Source organism: Salmo salar, chromosome ssa16, assembly GCF_905237065.1.
Source record: "Salmo salar chromosome ssa16, Ssal_v3.1, whole genome shotgun sequence".
Lineage (NCBI taxonomy): Eukaryota > Metazoa > Chordata > Actinopteri > Salmoniformes > Salmonidae > Salmo > Salmo salar.
The window spans coordinates 13,183,267-13,202,328 of NC_059457.1; the positions used below are offsets into that span (position 1 = coordinate 13,183,267).

General features: G+C 46.4%; 2 protein-coding genes across 6 annotated transcripts in view; one reads left to right on the forward strand and one right to left on the reverse strand.

The window, feature by feature from the left end:
• Positions 1-1,059: 1,059 nt before the first annotated feature.
• On the forward strand, positions 1,060-6,468 carry LOC106573211 (F-box/LRR-repeat protein 14). The gene is made up of 8 exons (XM_014148039.2): positions 1,060-1,509; positions 1,772-1,873; positions 1,964-2,278; positions 2,394-3,065; positions 3,214-3,432; positions 3,593-3,805; positions 4,289-4,506; positions 4,593-6,468. Exons 1-8 carry the CDS (start codon positions 1,468-1,470, stop codon positions 4,759-4,761), a joined length of 1,950 nt encoding a protein of 649 aa, XP_014003514.1. The 5' UTR covers positions 1,060-1,467; the 3' UTR covers positions 4,762-6,468.
• A 66-nt stretch (positions 6,469-6,534) lies between these two features.
• LOC106573209 (engulfment and cell motility protein 3) overlaps positions 6,535-19,062 on the reverse strand; it is a 32,483-nt gene continuing 19,955 nt past the window's right edge. For 3 of the 5 annotated variants that reach the window (XM_014148031.2, XM_014148035.2, XM_014148033.2), the window contains exons 15-21: positions 16,810-16,946; positions 10,112-10,275; positions 9,382-9,494; positions 9,074-9,178; positions 8,797-8,876; positions 8,545-8,625; positions 6,535-8,271 (exon numbers count right to left, since the gene is read on the reverse strand). In XM_014148031.2, coding sequence (XP_014003506.1) covers positions 8,059-8,271; positions 8,545-8,625; positions 8,797-8,876; positions 9,074-9,178; positions 9,382-9,494; positions 10,112-10,275; positions 16,810-16,946 — 893 coding nt within the window. In that variant the 3' untranslated portion in view covers positions 6,535-8,058. Of the gene's footprint in view, positions 8,272-8,544; positions 8,626-8,796; positions 8,877-9,073; positions 9,179-9,381; positions 9,495-10,111; positions 10,276-12,700; positions 12,974-13,008; positions 13,192-16,809; positions 16,947-19,062 lie in introns of those variants that run through there. The other 2 variants (XM_014148037.2, XM_014148036.2) reach the window with 2 other exon arrangements.

Genomic DNA, 19,062 nt, shown 5'->3' on the forward strand with positions numbered 1-19,062 from the left:
CTTGTGAAGTATGCGCTGGGAAAAGTGTAGTATGTCAGTGACCAGGAGTGGTCTTATTTTGATGAATTGTGTTTATGAAGAACAGAGGAAGATTGCAGTGAGCATCAAAAGAATCCGGACAACAGAAGGTTTGTTTTGAACTTCGGAGTAGAGCACCAGTCAAAGGAGTCATCTCAGGGGTGACGACGAATGTTCAGGTTGAATCCCTGAAGAGAATTCCTGGTGTGATTGGTGCCCGGCATCTGACCCGTTGGGTGAATGGAGAAAAATTAAGTATTTCAGTCCTGTTGTTTTTTGATGAAGAGCAAATACATACGCATGTGAAACATGTAAGAGCTTTCGTTCCCATACAATTGCGGTGTAAGAATTGTAAAGGATTTGGCCATGTTTCAAGTGTGTGCAGACAGACAGAGTATATTGAAGAACGGTGTGTAGAAGGACTACGGTGTTGCAATTGTGGGGGAGATCATGATCCCGAGTTCCTGGAGTGCCCAGAAAGGATGAAGGAGATTGATCGCGCTAACTGTTGTTACCTCAATCAAATATCCCATGCCGAGGCGATTAAAATAATTGAGAAAACAAGTGATGGTAGTGGTCGCACCGCGGCCTGTGGTAAATGTTTGCTGCCATGCGAAATATACCCTGTGTGTTAAAAAGGTGGATTTTGTGGCATTCATTGCCACAGTTCTAAACTGTTACGAACAATTTGCAAAGAAATCTGAGAAACTGGACATTATTGTGGCTGTGGCAGAAAAGTTTTGGGGATTTAAGGATTTTATATCTGAAGACTTGCAAGGGGTACTGGCGCCGGAAGACCCGCCCTCCCAGGTTCCCCTTGAGCCTGTAAGGATCAGATCTGTTTTATTTATTTTTTTACAGAAAAGTTGTTTTGATTTAGTTTAGTTCATTTATTTTTTGTATTTCGTTAAATTTTGGAGAATCCTGTTTCAATCCCGCACAATAGGTGGCAGAATGCACATTCAATTGTGCGATTGCCAATCTTCCATAAAAGAAGAAGAATCCTAACCCGATCCCGAAGAAGAAGCCCCTGGTTTTAGTGTTACGTCAGAGGGTTTGTTTTGATCTGCAGTCAGCTGAGGGACCATCTGTGGCGCTGGCAATGTGAAGAGGGTGATGACATCTTCGTGCTCTAAATTAAATAACTGTTGAAGTGAGAATTGAAATGCATCAAAAGAGCTCAACTTGGCGAACCAGGTCTGATTGGGACGTGAATGAATGAATGAAACTTGCAAGACTGAAGATCGCGAGCTAATGTAATGATTAACTAAACTAGCCAGAGAGGAAGCTAGTTAGCTGGATAGCTACCGTTAACGTTAGTTAGCTGACAGCACTTGATGTCGTAGCTAGCTCATCAGCTAAAATCGGAATTGAAAATGCTTGACAGATATTGACATGATCAATATAGTGGACTACACTCAATCTTGTAATCCAAGGATGTGACTGGGGATGAGAGAAATAACCATGGAAACGCCTGAGTTACCTCTTGAGGTAAGACTAGCAAAGAGGCTAGTAGCCTGCTTCATAAAATAACAGTTGGCGTCACTGTGGTTGTCAATGCTTTGGGTGTCTTGACTAGCACGGTTGCGTCAACAACTTGATATGTTAATAGATGTTAACTAACTAGTTAACACGTTATAATGCACTGATTATTTACATTTTTGGCACACCTGATTTGATCAATTTCCTTATGCATGGCACTATGATAGAACTGTTGTAAAAGACCTGGTGGTCCAATCAACTTCCTGTCTAGATCGTCACCTACATCCTAAGTTTCCTCAAAGCTTCAGACAGGAAGGAAGCCTCTCTTGTCTGCTGGAGCTGGTATGATGCGAGCCAAGACCTCCAATTTCAGGTACTATTATATTCCACAATTTCCCCTTAATCTCACTAATTTCACCAATCTCACTAACAACCTAATCCTAACTCTGACTCCATTTTCCAGAGGAATGACACCTTCAAGTTCCCAGCCTCTATCTCCTCCCTGGATCTGATCCGGGGCCTGAGTAGGCGTTCCCGCTGCAGCCTGGTCATAAGCCATCTGGATGGGTCCAGTGTGTCCCGGGCTGTGCTTCAGGAGATAGGGCTCCATCTAGGCCCTCGGCTGGAGAGCCTGGCCCTGCCAGGAAGCAGCGTGACCGAGTCTTCCCTCCTGGCCCTGCTGCCCCACCTGACCGCCCTGCGCAGGCTTGACCTCCGTGGCCTGGACAGCCTCTTCATGTCTGGAGCCTTCCTGTCTAAAGAAGAGCACCGCCAGCAGGTCAGACAGACCCTGTAGGCTGGAGATGATGATGAGTATTCTTTTTCTAATTATTTTTTAAATTGTATTTTTACATACGCCAGTTTTTTTTTTAATGAGTTTGTCCTTTTCCTAGGTGCGGGTAGCTTTAGCAGGTCTTGAGGAGCTGGATCTCTCTGACCTGCGCTACCTATCAGACCTCACTTTCAACCGACTCACGGGCTGCACTCTCAGACTTCGCCGTCTCTCCCTGGCTGGCTGCCACATCGCCTTTGAGTTTGACCCGTACCGTGGCTGCCCCGTGGGGCCTGACTCCTCTGCCCTGCTCTCCCTACGGAACCTGCGCAGGCTGCTGCAGGAGCAGGCCTCCACCGTGCGGGGGCTGGACCTGAGCAGAACTAGCATCACCCCAGAGTCGCTGCGCTCCGTGGCTCAGGTAGGGGGCCTGTCTCTAGAGGAGCTGCGTTTGCGGGGCTGCAAGGAGCTGACCGACTACTCTGTGGAGGTGCTCTGCAAGCACCAGCCTGGCCTCCGGATCCTGGACCTCAGCGCCTGTACAGAGCTCACCAGCCGGGCTGTACTGGCTGTGGCCCTGGGTCTGAAGGGCCTCCGGTTCCTCTCTCTGTCCCGGGACTGGAGGATGACGGATAAAGGGCTGGCTGATCTGATGATGCTGCCGGAGCTGAGGACCCTGGATCTGTCTGAGTGCCTGCATGTCAGTGGGGCTGAGATAGTGAAAGGGCTTTCTGCCCTGGAGCCCAGGGCACGGTTGGAGACACTCAGCTTCAAGAGCTGCACCTATATCAGGGTCAGTGTGTGTGCTGCTCTCTCCCTCACATTACTATGACTTTACCAGAGCTGTTTTACCTGACTCTTTCAGGATTTCTCTTTTATAGAATGAAATGTTTATCAGGACATCATCCCTCATGTTCCTTTGTTTCCCATCTCTCTCCCAGGACCTGGCTGTGTTCTCTCTGGCTCGGCTGCTGGGCTCCAGTTTGCGGGAGCTGGACCTCACCTCATGCGTCTACCTCACAGACCTGAGTGTGCGTGCTATCGCCACCTACCTGCCCGGGCTGGTGGTGCTGCGACTGGGCTGGTGCAAGGAGATCACAGACTGGGGGCTGCTGGGCATGGTGGAGCTCACCAAGGAGTGTGAGCCCAGCAAGGAAATGGTGAGAGAGGGCTGGGTGGGGGAAAAGTCTAGAAGTCTTGGGAATAGGATATAAGCAGACTAGCTGGTCTTGACTTTGCTTATATTTATGTTACCACCACTGTAGCTTACTACGACCGTGCGCCCTTGACCTTCAACCTCTCACCCTGGCTCCTTTGTAGGAGGACAAGGGGCCCAGCTTCACCCGTACTTTTGGAAATATGGGTTTCTTCCGGCCTCCCAGCATGCCCTTCCAGGAGAAGCCCCGGCTGGTGACGGACGAGGACCTGGGGGTGTTCAAGGAACAGGAGGGGTCCTCACTGCTGGCCCTCAGGAGCCTCCAGGAGCTCGACCTGTCTGCCTGCTCCAAACTCACTGACAGCAGCATCACACAGGTTGGTCTACTATGAGAATATACAGGCTATGGTTAGGGCAAGGAGTTTTAGGTTATTTATCAGGGCCCAGAGTTTTTCCTGGTCAGGTTAGGAAACACTCCATTAAAGGGACATACAAATATATATTTAAAAAAAAAAGGAATGTTCATCATCTCCAGCACCAACCCAACATCAACATATGTGGAAATTACGCTCTTCTATGTTTTGTAGCAACATCATCGGTGTGCGTTGTGTGAATTTATTTTGTTTATTTAAAAAAAAAAAAAAAAAAATTATACAACCAATTTTGAGTAGGCATTGCCTGCTAATTGGTTGAGGATGTCTTTGGAAATACTTAGCTTCCTCTTATCTTTTTTTATAAACAAAACATAGAAATGTGCCATTTTCAGATGTTGATGATGGATTGGTGCTAGATATGATGAATATGAAGTTGAACAATTTTGCAATTTCCCTATAAGTTAACCGGGCAATTGTTGTGAGCAGGTGCTGCGTTATCCAGACCTCCAGCGCCTCTCTCTCTCCATGCTGCCTGAGATCAGTGATGACAGCCTGGCGTCGGTGGCCTACCACTGCCGCAGCCTCACCAGCCTGGCACTCAGCCACTGCCCCCAGATCAGTGACCAGGGTATCGCCCGCGCCGCCCCCTACCTCGCCAGGCTGCAGCACCTCTACCTGTCCTGCTGCGACGCAGTCACAGATAGGTGAGACACACACACACAGAACCCCAGAGAGACAGACTGTTATCTGTGTATCAGTGTTTGACAGCAGTGAACTCATGCTCCCACAGGTCTCTCTCCATGCTCGTCCAGCACTGTAAGAGACTGCGGACGCTGGACATCTCCATGTGTAAAGACATCTCCATAACAACGGTGGACCTCCTCCAATCCCAGCTGCCCTTCCTAGAGAATGTCCACTGCCGCTTTGTGGGCGGAGCTGACCTGACCCTCACACTCTGATAGGGTTCTGACTAGGTGGAGTACAGCTATGACTAGAAGGTACTTTTTCGTACCAGGTTAGGAGAATGATGTTAAGGTTAGCTAAAATGCTCTCCTAACCTGCTACGAAAAGTAACTTCTGGTCGGAGCTGTACTCAATTTAGTCACAACCGTCTGATAGGTTGAATGTCCCCAACAACAAAAAAATTATCCAGAAACGTTCTGCTTGAATCACAATTCAGTACCTGCTCTTATTATCCAGAGTTTTTGTAATAGATTCAGTAATTTATCTTAGTTTTAACTCCTGTAAACCCTAATATGGGGTGTATGTATTACTCAGTAAGGACCCATATGGCCAGTGTCTTAGACTCAAATTAAGTCTTTAATTAAAAACCATTCTCATTGGAGAATCTGCATTGTTGGGGCGGCAGGGTAGCCTAGTGGTTAGAGCGTTGGACTAGTAACCGGAAGGTTGCAAGTTCGAATCCCCGAGCTGACACGGTACAAATCTGTCGTTCAGCCCCTGAACAAGGCAGTTAACCCACCGTTCCTAGGCCGTCATTGAAAATAAGAATTTGTTCTTAACTGACTTGCCTAGTTAAATAAAGGTAAAATAAATTGTAAAGTTATTTTAGGCTAGGATTCAGTCCGATTGCGCCATTTCCAGGTCATTTGTGATTGAGTCGACATGCTGCATTTACCATGAATGTGGGGGCATTGCCTTGAAAAGGTGCTTAGCGGACAAAATGTGTTCGCATTGGATCCTTCGTTAGACTGCTTCAGCATCTCCAACCTAATGTGTGTTTGTGTATATATATATATATATATATGTGTGGGAGGGGTTGGCAAAAAAACAAGACAAATTTCCCTCACGTGTGGACTAATAAAGTCTATCTAGTCTAGGACTAGAAACCGGCCCTTAAAGTTCTCCTTCAGTGGGCCAGGGGTGGGCAACTGTCGGCATGCAGGCCCACAAAATAATGTAATAATAAGAACGGTCAGGTTTACTGTTGAACACGGGCTCGTGCTGATGGAATGGTATCAAATGGTTTCCAGGTGTTTGATGCCATTCCATTTGTGCCGTTCCAGCCATTATTATGAGCCGTTCTCCCCTCAGCAACCTCCACTGCTGTTGAGAGTTAGAATAATAGAATACACAAGGTGCAGTTTTGAAATTTGGTTGTGTATCAGCAGTCACTCAATTAGCCCGTCAGCATTTTTTTTAAATTGAATTGGTTAGTTAGTCTATGGATGTGGGTACGCAGACCCACGAGCCACTGTGGACCCTCATAAGTTTTTTTGTTTGTTGTGAAACCCCCCCCACCCCCATCAAAGTTGCCCATCACTGGTATAAGCCGTGTGATATAAGGGCACTGTTAATCTCAAGGTTTGTTTGATTAGAATGTGTCTGGTTTAAGGAGCTGAGGGACCAAATCAGTAGATACTGCACAAACCTTTAACTGGTCTAGATGTGCTCTGATTTAAAAAGCACCTTGTAGTTGATCTCAGAACCAGATCTTACGTGTTCATTCTTAAATGGCCAGACTAGAGAGAAATATTGATATCTATTCATCACTTTTTTTGTTTAGCTGGCTTAATATGTAATTTTGTATTCAACTTAATTTAACACTGCCACTGAAGGAAGCAAAACTCTTAATGTTTCTTTGAAAATGTAATATGTATCAAATTTAAGATTTAGTTGTTTCAATAAATGTATGCTTAGAATCATCTGAGTACAGTAGGTTTGTTTCTTCTAGGATTCCACCAGACCATAAACCAACCTAGACAAGGACAATTTGTATAAATCATATTTATTCATGTCAACCCTGATCTCAGTAAAGCATAAGTTAGGGGTTACCATGGAGATTGGGTGTTTTAACATGAACAGACATGTAATGAGTAGCAAAATCACCCCAAACTCCAGCTAAACCCAGTTTACTGTCTAAGGAAAAATCAACGTTTGAATTTATGATTGTTAGCCGGCTACAAAAACCCATTATTATTAATTGGCCGATGAGAGTTGGAAGGTCCATCATACATCATTTACTGTTGTACAGTATATTAGTTCAATTTGATGAGGTCAGATTTATCTGTCAGGATCATCCAGTCATGAAAATAAAGTACCCTACAATAACATCAATATTAAACTAATATTTGTTATGGCCTGAAATTCATAATGTACCTATAATTGCCTTTGACTGAAGCAAAAAACTTTACCAGGCCAACAATTAATAGCAGCGATACATATGGTGCTTGTAGCGAAATCAGTTATCTGTACCTTAGCTACGTCATCTGTTAAATGTACCATAAAAACAATATGTCAGTTGGCTGTACCGTTGATCAAGTTCTTCGCGCAATAAAACCCACCCCATTGCCTAAGAGAACCGTTTGAACAACAGCCATCAAACCTAACGACCTTCTATATTCTATTTAAAAGTGCTCCTCGTGAGCCAATGGAACTCATTCAAATACTACCTGCACACACTTAAAAAGAGGATTTAATATATTATAAATAGGGATTTCAATAGGCTTGGAGCCGGAGTATGTTTTCTTGTTTCGTCAACTCATTAAAGTACCACTTTAGAACAGGGAGTAGGGATTCTGTTTGAGTAGGTCGGTAAGTACAATGTCAGAAATCCAAGGGATTCTCTCTCCGAGCCATATACAGCATATACCCACCATGGGGTATACAGTATATACTCCATGACAGCCCTTCAGAAGGGCTGTCATGCATCCTGCCTCACAAAGCTTTCAGTTGAAAGAAATCCCACCCGAGGAAAGTAGAAAAACAAACATAGATATGACAAAAATGAAACATGAACTCTCCGCCTAAAGACAATGCACAGAGGAGCGTGGAGGACTGGAGCCACAGAGAGGGGGACTGAAGTAAAGCTAAAGCCTCAAGTATCCAACAGAAAACATACTCCCACTGTACAGTTACAATACACTTGTGTGACCAGACCACACCCAAAAAGATGACCGCTCCTATAGAACCCAAGGAATCGTCTTCAGCCTCGATTCCGCTCATATAAGATGAAACCTTCGCCTACGCATTAGATTTGTCGATCCAGTCCTCCATGTCCACTCCTGCCGTGTAGATGTCTACAGGCTTGGTCGTTACTAGGGTGCATTTAATGACATGAAACATTCGGAACGTTGCAAATAGAAATATAATGAATGGAGCTGACACAATTGCCTATTTTACAGACGACAAGACCATATCTGTTCTAATTCACACATTTCTAGCTGAGCATTCTGTAACGTTACATCCTCCTGAACAGGGCCCAGGTCTACTCCTCTGCCCTGCCGTGCCCTGGCCTACTGCTCAGCCTGGCTGAAGTCGTAGCAGAAGTTGAAGTTGCTGGGGGGTTTGGGCACCGGCGGGGCGCTGTCTGGGATGGGCACGTTCTCCAGATCCAGGAGGCGGAGCTTGATCTCCATGGAGAGCAGGGTCTCCAGCTCGCTCCTCATGCACTCACTGCTCATGTCCCGTCCCAGGAGCACGCTCAGTCCGTCCGTCCACAGGCAGAACTGAGAGCGACACAGAGATCACCTTTTGTTATTCGACCATAACGTTCACTTTGGTAATGTAAGCGTTTTAACTTTCCACACCAAGTTGAATTGAAATTAAGAGGGACGAGAGAGAGAGCGAGCGATAGAGACCAAGAGAAACACACAGTGAGAGCGAGTGAGCCAGAGAGAAAGATGTAGGATTTAACTCTGGGAAAAGGGAGAGACAGAATTATCTATGTGAATGAGTACAGATACGCCTGTGACATGACATGACATGACATCACTACTCACGTCTGTTCTGGATGAGGCGATAAAGTTGAGGCTGTACTCCTCCACGTCATACGTGACGCTGAACGCCAGTGCCAACACTTCCTGCAGAAGGACACAGCACAATGTCGTTTATGGAGGGCCAGGTACATAGTGTGAAAGAGGAAGTTAGGGGGTAGGGCCGAGGGAGTGTTCAGGGGCCGTTCAGGGGCCGAGGGAGTGTTCAGGGGCCGTTGTCGGTAGGGAAAGTGGTGCTGGTGATGATGGTGCACTAACCTTGGTCTGTTTGCCCTTGTGCTCCTTCATGTGAGGGCAGTCTTTCCCCGTCAGCAGTGCTTTGATATCTGCCACAGGAACTGCCAGAGAAAAAGAGGAAGAGCAGGTTTACCGGCACCCCTCAGCTTCGTACACAGAGCCAATGACAGAGCGTGATGTCATTTCAGTGTCGAGGCCATAGAATTAGGGACGACAACACTAATTTAATAGAATCTCTACGGTCAAGGCAGTGTCAAGGCTACAGTGGAAGAGTATATTGCTGTTAGTAATAACTCACTCTTCTCCTGGAGACTCTCGATGGTGGGTGTTTCTGTGTCCTCCTCCACGTCGCCAAAGTGCAGGACTTTGTGATTGGGCGACAGGCGACAGTGCCACAACTTATCTGAAATGACCAATAATAAAACATTTCAAAAAAATTGGCAGCATGGTGTAAGAAAGGCCAGCTATCTCTTCGTCTACCGTCCTTCATTAGTCTCCCTATGTTTCACCGTGTCGTGCTGTCCTGCTTCCCCCTAAACCTCTCGAGTTCTAACGCGCATGCTCTTAACCTGTCCACCCCTCTCCCGGAGGTGCGAGTGGTCTCACCCTGTCTGCGTCGGCTGCTGATCTTGCGGAAGAGGGTTCCCTGACACAGACGGTTCAGTCTCTGCTGGCGAATCAGCTCCAACAGCTCTGGCCTCAGACGCTCCTTCAGCTCTCTACAGAGGGCAGGGGGGTAGAGACAGAGTCACGCCCACCACAAGTACCATACCATAACGCACTCAACATGATTCATTTCAATGAGCTTTATTTGACGTATTAAAAAAGGTCAGTCACTTGCGTTGCAAAGGCAAGGACATATGAGTAGATATGGACCAGATAGGACGAGGACAAGCAGGTAGGATCAGTGCTGTTTGGTTGACTGGGAATGTGTAGAATGGGCTGTGGACCTGTGACTGGGAGGGTCACATGACATTTCCAAGCTGTTTGGTGACAAACAGGGCAGACGCAGAGGATAGCAACAGCACTGATTATGATTCCATAGGGGTGAAAAATACTCTGGACCAGAGACAAATGGTACGAATACAGGTGTAAGTATATATATACACACACACACACACACACACACACACACACACACACACACACACACACACACACACACACACACACACACACACACACACACACTAAAGGGGCTGATCCCTGCCCTCTAGGGGCTAGTGGAGGAAGTACAGGATTACGAGGGTTTGTGTGTGTGTGTGTGTGTGTGTGTGTGTGTGTGTGTGATAGAGAGAGCAAGAAAAAGATTCTGCTGAACAATTTAAGGACTTACAATACAGGCGGGGCGAGGGTCTCTTCTTGGTGCAACCGCTCCGTCTGGCGTAGTTTGATGATCTCACTGTAGTTCAGAGCATTCACCTTGTTCTTAAACAGCTCCAGAGACGTGGGCTTACTGGACAGAGTCCTGGTGATCTGCTCACGCACAACCTGCATTACCTACAGATGGACAGAATCAGTCAGATTATTTAAAGAGAAAACATACCAGCTATTTTATGGCTATAGACATGGTTTCTCTGGTGGGTTACAAGACAATTCAAAAGCCCTTGGGTGGGTCACAAAGCAAAAACGTTGGGAACCACTGAGCTATATTAAAGTATACAGTATATCTTAGTGTATGTACTGTATGTTTTCATATATTTCAGTAGCTAGCTATTGTGTGAATGTGGGTTTGAGTTGAGAGAAAGCAGACTGTTCCCGCTCTTTGCTCTGCTGGGCACAGCGACGCTTACAAACTCAGACAAGGCTTGACCTCGGTCCCCCCAAAACATGAACTCTCTGAGGCGAAGGCCACATGACAAAGCACAGGAGGGAGGAAATACGGGTGTGTGTGTGTGTGTGTGTGTGTGAGAGACAGGAAAATCTGGTGCTTCTCTCTACTAACTGCAGCCACAGTTTCAAAATCCATCCCAGAAATCTATGAGAACACACGTCGATCACCCCACCCTCACTCTTTCCTCCCCTCGGTCTCTCTCCCTTTCTCTCAGTGCGGCCATACTCCGAGTGTCTCTCAATGACACTGCACTTGACACCAAGCAGCCTTCGCCATGAGAATGTCATTTTTTTTTGTGCATCATGGTAACCCCATATCCCTCCAAAGTATAGCAGAACCAGTATGGAAGACTTTAATGAAATGGTACTGTACGTACAGATGTGTTGAGCACACAATAACCATGGCCCATGAAGCAGGCTCCCAATTACAGTATCCATGGAGAGCCCAGTATCTATGGAGCAAGAAGTATAGCGCAAACAATGTTTAGCAATTGCGCACTCATCCTCTATGGAGTAAGTGGTATCTGCTGTGCATGCAGCATCCATGGAGGCACATAGCTGTATTTGTTAAATCTAAAATAATCCCACCTCAAAAGAAATTTGAGGTAATAGAATGCAAAACATAACAAAATACAGGTAACTGCCAAAATAAAAGGAAATACTTGAGCAAATGAGGGATACAAAGTATATTGAAAGCAGGTGCTTCCACACAGGTGTGGTTCCTGAGTTGATTAAGCCATTAAAACATCCCATCCTGCTTAGGGTTATGTATAAAAATGCCCAGTTGCACATTATATAGGCTACCATGGCTAGAAGAGATCTCAGTGACTTGAAAGAGTGGTCTCAACAGAGCATGGGGGTTTATTAAAGGGTGTGAGTGTGTTCCTGTCTCAGAGTAATGGACGGCAGGTAACCTAGTGGTCGAATCCCCGAACTGACAAGGTAAAAATCTGTCGTTCTGCCCCTGAACAAGGCAGTTAACCCACTGTTCCCCGGTAGGCCGTCATTGTAAATAAGAATTTGTTCTTAACTGACCTTCCTTGTTAAACAAAGGTTACATAAAAAAACATGTAAATGGAGACCACACCTAGCAGTGGAGGTTTCAGTGAGGAGGCAGACAAAATGGACCCAGTGCAGTGCCTAGGAGTGGCCTTTTATTTGTGGAGAAGAGACACCAAAACTATTGTACACCTATGTACTAACAAAATAGACATGACGATGGACAGAACTGGTAACATAAACAAGGGGTAAACTGAACATAAAGGTTGAGCTCAATAAACACCAGGCCTCAACCTGTCCGCAACCTGTCCCCTTTCTGCCAAGACAGGAACGACACAGCTTAAGTATAGTAGCTGGGATACTTCCACATGGACCATACCATTACAACCAATCACAAATGAATGGCATAATTACACAAATTAAATGATCAATCACCATATTCAGGAAATCACATTGGCAATTCTGAAACTTCAATTAATAGTGCAGAATCCTGCATAAACCAGAAATAAACCCGGGGAACATTCATCTCCCCCTGAGATTTGGCCAGCTTGGCATAACCCAACCACACAGGAAAAATTGCGCTTCAGACCACGGACCTGGTTTGCCAACCCTCCTGATGCAGCAGGAAGGAATAAGTCACCTCTTCAATCAACGAGGATTAACAGGTATGTTTTTAAAACATTCTGTACATATTACTAAAAACTGTACAACTGGTGGCCACAAAAAAAAAAGATTCTATATTAAAATACAAAGAATTAGATCGTCGCTATCCTCCAATATAGCAACTACATTACACCACACGTTATAGTATTCAAATAGCTCTAAATAAGACCCCCAAAACCATACTAATACGTAATAGCCAATGTAATATAACATGTATTTTTCCATGTAGGCAGAGAAAAATATCTACAACACATCCAACACATGAGAACCGTCATTTTATATGACGGAAAAAAAATATTCGGAACAAAACAAAGCTTTCAGTGACACCTCGCTTAAATGCCCCCAAGCATCATCCTGTGTAACAACATTATTCACATACTGTGTAAAGACCACGTAGAAATGACTAATGAATCCAAATAGAGTATCTCACCTCCATGTTGTGTCTTTCAAGTACAACCCAGAGGTCAAGAATGTTAGTTCCACAGTCGAGAGAGAGAGAGAGAGAGAGAGAGAGAGAGAGAGAGAGAGAGAGAGAGAGAGAGAGAGAGAAAGAGAAAGAGAAAGAAAGAGAGAAAGAGAGAAAGAAAGAGAAAGAAAGAAAGAGAAAGAGAGAGAGAGAGAGAAAGAGAGAGAAAGAGAGAGAGAGAGAGAAAGAAAGAAAGAAAGAAAGAGAAAATGAAACAGGAGAGGAGAGAAACAGAGAGGACAGCGGATGGGGGGGAGAAGAGAGAGTATCACCTTTATGGCATCAGCAGTCCAGAGATGAGGTTATTTTGTAAACAGACACCCTGATAGTCCCTCACACCCCGTCCGCCCCCTCTCTCCCCTGCCGTCACTCCTCTGGTTTAACCAATAGAAAGAGGAGAACCCCAGTTCCGGAGACTTCTACCTCAGCCATAGTGAGGAGCAGCTGTCTCTGTTCCCTCATAACCCAGCAGTGTGTGTGTGTCTGTGTGTGTGATGACTGTTATTGGAGGGAAAGTGCATGGGGGGGGGGGTCACACACACAAAGTCCCAGTTGGAGGCCCCCAGCTGGCAGCAGCGTGTTTCCAGGACTGATTAACGGCTGAAAATCGACAGCACAGTTAGGGGTTTATTGGAGGGAAGAGGGAGAGAGAGAACGAGAGGAAGAGACAGGGTTTGTGATCGAATGAGTAGAGAGAAACAGAGAGACTGCAACAGAGGTAGAGGAGGAGGGGAGAGGCTGAGGGACATGGTAGTAAAAGCCAAATATACACTCTTAGAAAAGAGGGTTCTACCTGGAACCAAAAGGGGTTATTCAAAGGGTTCACCTATGGGGACAGTCGAAGAACCCTTTTGGTTCTAGCGGGCGCCTGTTTCTCTAAGAGTGTAGAATCTCATTATGGGTTGTTGACAGTCTGACGTGTGTAATCTTCGGTGAGACAGGCACGGTGGAGACAGATACCACTCACTCTTCAAGCTGTAAACAAATTCTCTCAGCACCAGTACTCTGCATTCATTCCCTTAACATTTCTCAGACTTAACAAGTATCTGACTCGAGGATGAACAAATCTTAAAAGGAGATAAGAAATACCCATAGGGAGATGCCTTTGCTTTGTACCCCCCCCCCCCTCTCTCTCTTTTTAACATGGCTGACCACTGTGGCTGACCACTGTGGCTGACCACTGTCCATCTCTCCATTGTCAGTGTCCAGAGGTTTTTCTCTTGTGTAATTACTGCTGATGGAACCGATTGATTGTGAGGGACCTTTCTCCCTCGCTCTGATTCTGCTATGGAGTGGGATTCTCTTTGTGCTTCTAATGCCCTATTGTCCCTGCTCCACGGGATTGTGGGAGGCAGCAGAGGGCGCAACACAATGACAGGGCCTGCTGGCTGGACACTCGCTCCAACCCAAAAGGTCAAAAGGTTAAGGGTTTATGACCAGAGAGCATTTTGCAAAACATGGGCCTGTAGTGTGGTTTTGGTGTTCATGAATAGTTCTGTCTGAGTGAGTCCAGTGTAGTTAACATTGGAAAGGAAATAGCCTGGATTGGGTCCATCCAGCCGTCTTTCCTACATTACCCTAGCACGGCATCTATACATTTAGATTGGGCAGCCAGTCGATATTCCATTGTGGTAGCCATTCTGGATGACTAATCAATGTCCCGTTCTAACGATTACAACTGACTAATTATACCCCAGCTGGTTGCCTCCCACAGCCCTCTATAGATTCAACTCTGTGTTTCCTACTCTGTGTGGCTGTGGCAGATGCAGATGCAGATGGATGGTATTATCCTGCAGACTATGCTTCCATGGTGGCTCACAGGACACAGAGCACTTGTTATTGTTTTCAGTGTAGCGCATGCAGGTAAATGCCATTCCACTCCGGATGCCATGGAGTGCTTTGAAGTTTGATTTTCTAAATTAGATTACCACTTTGCCACTCCATGGTTGGCAATGTAAACAAATAGACCATCTATCAGACGATGCACTGCAACACGCTTGGACATGATAAACAACATACACTATATATACACAAAAGTATATGAACACCCCTTCAAATTAGTGGATTTGGCTATTTCAGCCACACCCAATGCTGACAGGTGTATAAAATCAAGCACGCAGCCATGCAATCTCCATAGACAAACATTGGCAGTTGAATGGTCTTACTGAAGAGCTCAGTGACTTTCAACGTGGCACCGTCATAGGATGCCACCTTTCCAACAAGTCAGTTCGTAAAATTCCTGCCCTGCCAGAGCTTCCCTGGTCAACTGTAAGTGTTGTTATTGTGAAGTGGAAAGGCCTAATAGCAACAACGACTCAGCAATGAAGTGATAGGCCAAACAAGCTCACAGAACGGGACCGGTGAGTGCTGAAGCGCGTAGCGAGTAAAAACCGTCTGTCCTCGGTTGCAACACTCACCGCGAGTTCCAAACTGCCTCTAAAAACAACGTCAGCACAAGAACAGTTCGTTGGGAGCTTCATGAAATGGTTTCGAGAAGCCACACACAAGCCTATGATCCCCATGTGCAATGCTAAGTTTCGGCTGGAGTGGTGTAAAGCTCGCCGCCATTGGACTCTGGAGCAGGGGAAAGGCTTTCTCACCAATGAAGAATCACGCTTCACCATCTGGCAGTCCGACGGACAAATCTGGTTTTGGTGGATGCCAGGAGAACTCTACCTTCCCAAATGCATAGTGCCAATTGTAAAGATTGGTGAAGGAGGAATAATGATTTTTACATTTTAAGTCATTTAGCAGACGCTCTTATCCAGAGCGACTTACAAATTGGTGGATTCACCTTATGATATCCAGTGGAACAACCACTTTACAATAGTGCATCTAAATCTTTTAGGGGGGGGGTTAGAAGGATTACTTTATCCTATCCTAGGTATTCCTTAAAGAGGTGGGGTTTCAGGTGTCTCCGGAAGGTGGTGATTGACTCCGCTGTCCTGGCGTCGTGAGGGAGCTTGTTCCACCATTGGGGTGCCAGAGCAGCGAACAGTTTTGACTGGGCTGAGCAGGAACTGTGCTTCCTCAGAGGTAGGGAGGCGAGCTGGATGAACGCAGTGAACGCAGTGCCCTTGTTTGGGTGTAGGGCCTGATCAGAGCCTGAAGGTACGGAGGTGCCGTTCCCCTCACGGCTCCGTAGGCAAGCACCATGGTCTTGTAGCGGATGCGAGCTTCAACAGGAAGCCAGTGGAGAGAGCGGAGGAGCGGGGTGACATGAGAGAACTTGGGAAGGTTGAACACCAGACGGGCTGCGGCGTTCTGGATGAGTTGTAGGGGTTTAATGGCACAGGCAGGGAGCCCAGCCAACAGCGAGTTGCAGTAATCCAGACGGGAGATGACAAGTGATCTGGGGCTGTTTTCATGGTTTTCTAGGCCCCTTAGTTTCAGCTAAGGGAAATCCTAACCATACTGCATACAATGACATTCTTGACAATTCTGTGCTTCCAACTTTGTGGCAACAGTTTGGGGAAAGCCCTTTCCTGTTTCAGCATGACAATGCCCCAGTGCACAAAGCAAGGTCCATACAGAAATGGTTTGTCAAGATCGGTGTGGAAGAACTTGACAGGTTGGCACAGAGCCCTGACCTCAACCCCATCGAACACCTTTGGAATGAATTGGAACGCCGACTGCGAGCCAGGCCTAATCGCCCAACATCAGAGCCCGACCTCACTAATGCTCTTGTGGTTGAACGGAAGAAAGTCCCTGCAGCAATGTTCCAACATCTAGTGGAAAGCCATCCCAGAAGAGTGGAGGCTGTCATAGCAACAAAGGGGACCAACTCCATATTAATGGCCATGATTTTGGAATGAGATGTTCGACGAGCAGGTTTCCACATACTTTTGGTCAGGTAATATACCTGCTAGCTACTTGTAGACATGCTCCCTGTACCCTTCAACTAGTCTGTTTCAAATGGCAAGAGGCTGTTTCTTGTACATTAGAGTTCAGTATGGGAAAAGGGTGAGATATAGGGTGAGAGTGAAATAGATGTGATGCTGAGACATGGGGTGGGAGTGAGACATGGAGAAAGAGTGAGCTATATGGTGACATTGCAGTGTGGGTTGTGTTACCTTGTCAAAGTCCTCCTGCGTGGCTCTCATCTCCTTCCAGGTCTTATTGAGCAGCTGGATGCAGATGCAGAAGAGCTCGTCCAGCAGCTGGTCCTGAGCGAAGAAGATGGGGTGGTAGTCTGAACCTGTTTCTGAGGCTAGTGGTGAGAGAGTGAGAAAGTGAGAGTGAGATCTCACATTTTTCAGCATGTTTTTACAAAAATATAGATTTAGAGTCAGATAAACTTGGATTTTTCAGCAAGGACATATACAGGATACTACCCTCCACAACATGACCTTCACTGCAAATCAAAACTCTAAACCCACAACCTGATTTTGGACAAAATTACCTGGAAGGATTCATACTACCAAAGATTCTTATTTCCAAGCTATACAACAAATGCTCTGGGAAACAAACACAAACCTGAAAACACCATCCAACTTGGAACTGAGTAATGTTTAGTCTGAAGCTACATTTAAAGCCAAGAAGAAAAATACATTAGAATTATATATTTTACTTTATAAGGACTGAATGCTAAGATAAGGGGGGGGGGGGTGTGTTAGCAATGGGTGGAAACTCACGATATTAGACAACGAGGACTCTGAGTCAGCCAACGTCAACCTGTACAAGTCTGGAACAGTAATGGTACAGGGCAACCCCAAACAGTTTCAGCTAGACTTTCACATAATAAAAGAGGTAGCTCAGCAGGATAACCTCTCTCTTGAGAAAGATATCCCCACCCTGAGAGTGTCAGACCAGACCTCTTCATTATTCAACCCCACAGACGAGCAACTCCAAGCGGAATGTCAAACCTCCCAGCACAGAGTACTTCTCCCTTATTAAAATGAAGGAAAAATTCACCCAGCTGGAGGTAAGGCAGGTGGAGCTGGAACAGCAGGTGAACACACTCCAGTCAGCATAAAAAAAAAATAGGCCAGCTCAACAACACCCCCTCAACCAGACACGGAGAGCTGGAGGTGGAGAGAGACATATCTACACTCTGGACTGTGGTGAGACAACATCAACAGGAGAAAGAGCAGGAGCAGAAGAACAGAGCACTAGAGGAGAAGGTGAAAGTGCTCGAGGAGAAGGTGAGAACGATGACGTGTGACAGAACAACCCATAAGAGAGCTTGCCACCCCCGCAGAGAAGCCAGCAGAACAGCCCACCTCAGACCCTGACCAAAGTCTCGACACCACAGCAGAACAGTCTACCCCAGACCATAGCCTCGACATCACAGTAGGACAGACAAATGAAGAACCCCAAGCCCAGGGGATCCCACCCCCTCTGAGCACCCCCCTGTCAGCCACCCTGATAGCCCTCCTGACAACCCCCCCACAGAGGACATACACAAGACACAGATTGTACTCCTTATGGACTCAAACGGGAAATATATACAAGAAAATGTACTTTTTCCCAAACGCAGTGTCTAAACTCTGGTGTCCAAACACCCAGCGTGCCCTAGACCTTCTGTCTGAGGACCAACAAGGTTCACCTAGCCACATAATAACACACACACAGGCACAAATGACCTGAGAACACAGGAGAAAAAGGGTGGCCACAGCACTAAAGGCAGTATTTGAAAAAACGTATTCTACTTTCCCCAAAGCACAACTGGTTAACTTCACCCTGCAACCACGAAAATACTTCCACCTTGCTACCATACAGCGGGTAAACGCAAGTATTTCCTGTTGACGGTGACTCAAAAGCAAATGTTTTCCTGGCCCACCACGCCACCCTGGACTTGACCAGCCTTTACGACCAGGTCCACCTATACAAGGCAGCAGTGCACACCTTTGCCCATACCCTAAAGGACATCGCCCTCAACCGCAGCCCCAACACCTCACACAGGAGCAACAGATCAGCAGACACCCCATCCACACCAGCGAGACACCCCCCCCCGACCTACATCCAGACACCCCCCCGACCTACATCCACACCAGCGAGACACCCCCCCCTGACCTACATCCAGACCAGCGAGACACCCCCCCCCTGACCTACATCCAGACCAGCGAGACACCCCCCCTGACCTACATCCAGACCAGCGAGACACCCCCCCCCCGACCTACATCCAGACCAGCGAGACACCCCCCCTGACCTACATCCAGACCACAGAACAGAGCAATTCTCAATCACGAGGCATCAAAGCTAAAGGAAGTGAATAATATAAAGAAATGCTATAGATGGAAGGAACGTAGTGTGGGAACCTACCAAAAAACTATTAGGTATCAACAAATTCAATCCCTTTTAGACAACTTCCTGGACAAAATGTT